The sequence below is a fragment of the Myotis davidii genome, unplaced genomic scaffold (assembly GCF_000327345.1).
Source record: "Myotis davidii unplaced genomic scaffold, ASM32734v1 scaffold53, whole genome shotgun sequence".
NCBI classification, from domain to species: Eukaryota; Metazoa; Chordata; class Mammalia; order Chiroptera; family Vespertilionidae; genus Myotis; species Myotis davidii.
Genome location: NW_006286140.1, coordinates 4,082,290 through 4,083,605, shown reverse-complemented (window position 1 = coordinate 4,083,605; position 1,316 = coordinate 4,082,290). Strand labels below are relative to the sequence as shown.

At 51.1% G+C, this 1,316-nt stretch overlaps 1 protein-coding gene across 2 annotated transcripts in view; it reads left to right on the top strand.

Moving 5' to 3' along the window:
- Positions 1-6: 6 nt before the first annotated feature.
- E2F3 (E2F transcription factor 3) overlaps positions 7-1,316 on the top strand; it is a 77,416-nt gene continuing 76,106 nt past the window's right edge. For both annotated transcript variants that reach the window (XM_015559739.1, XM_006757275.2), the window contains exon 1: positions 7-104. In XM_015559739.1, the coding sequence (XP_015415225.1) occupies positions 87-104 (18 nt within the window). In that variant the 5' untranslated portion in view covers positions 7-86. The remainder of the gene's footprint in view (positions 105-1,316) is intronic.

The following is a 1,316-nucleotide window of genomic DNA, read 5'->3' as shown; positions in this document are numbered from 1 at the left end:
TCGCCCGGCGCCGCCGGTCTGCTCGGCCCTCCGGGCCCCTCTCCAGCCGGCCCCCCACCTCTCCCGGAGCCAGGCTGGTTTCGGAAATGCCCTTACAGCAGCAGGTTAGTGACCGGGACCGCGCGGGGGCTGCCGCCGCCACTGGGGCACCGGGTTCGGTTGGGGGGGCCGGAGCCGAGAGGGTAGGCGGTTGAGCGGGGTTTTGGAGTGGGAACGGGGGGTTGGGTGCTGGAGGGAAATGAGTAAGCAAGAAAAATCCAACTAAGTAAATGCCCCGGCCTCCGGTTCTAGGGACCTCTGGGCGCGAGTGGCCGCCCCGGGGGGTTGGTTTGGTGTTTACGTGTGTTTTTTTTCTAGGGGGGCCTGTGGATGGGCGATTGAAAACCGGAGGGGGCTTCTCGCCAATGGCCGAGTTGAGCTCTGCTTTCTGTCTTCCTTCCCTTGTACTGGAGGGGGAGGGGGCGGGTCAGAGGGTTGGGTGTCCGTAGGATTCCCAGGCCACCCGCCACCCCCACCCTTTGTCCCTGTAATTTATAAAGCGCCTTTGAGAGATGATTTAGGTCAGTATTCGGCTCCTCTTTTTGTCGGTACTAGAAAGAAGTGTGGCCCGGAGGTCCGTCCACCCCCACCCCCACCCTTCTCCTTTTCTTCATTCCCTTCCTCCATGCCTCCTGTCTTCACCCTCGTGGTCAGGCTTGGCCCCCACGAGGCTAGAGACGAACCAGACTCAGTTAAACAAATGGATGGTTGATAGAACCAATCGTTGACCTCATCTTGTCTCAGCTCCAAATGGGTTTATTTTTTGGAGGATCAAGATTTTGCAGGGGTCTGTAAGAAAGTCAGCACATAAGCAGTATTTTGGGAAATGAGCTGGGTTTTGGAATAATGAAAATTTTTATTTCCTTACGCTTCCCAATTTCTCCCCTTGTTGGATCTTAACTGTTTTACAGCCCCAGAGATACTTGCTGTGGATGTGTGATACAGTCTCAGTCAAAGAAGGTGCTTTTTTTTTTTTTTTTTTTTTTTTTAAGTGACTAGGGTCTGCCAGCAGAGGGGAAACAGTACAAGTACCTGCTTACACATACAGATCCCTCTGCTGGATTCTCAGTTACAGGAATATTCCATGCTTTTATTAGCATAAAGTACTATTATTGACTTGACCTAAACTTGCTTGGACATATTTTAAGCATATTTGCCCCCTACACAGCTCTGTTACTACATCGCAAACTTAATCTTAAACAACCAGCTATTGACATACTTCTTGGATTGGATTCAGATTTATGAGAGAGTAGTTTTGATAATATGAATTTGAGACC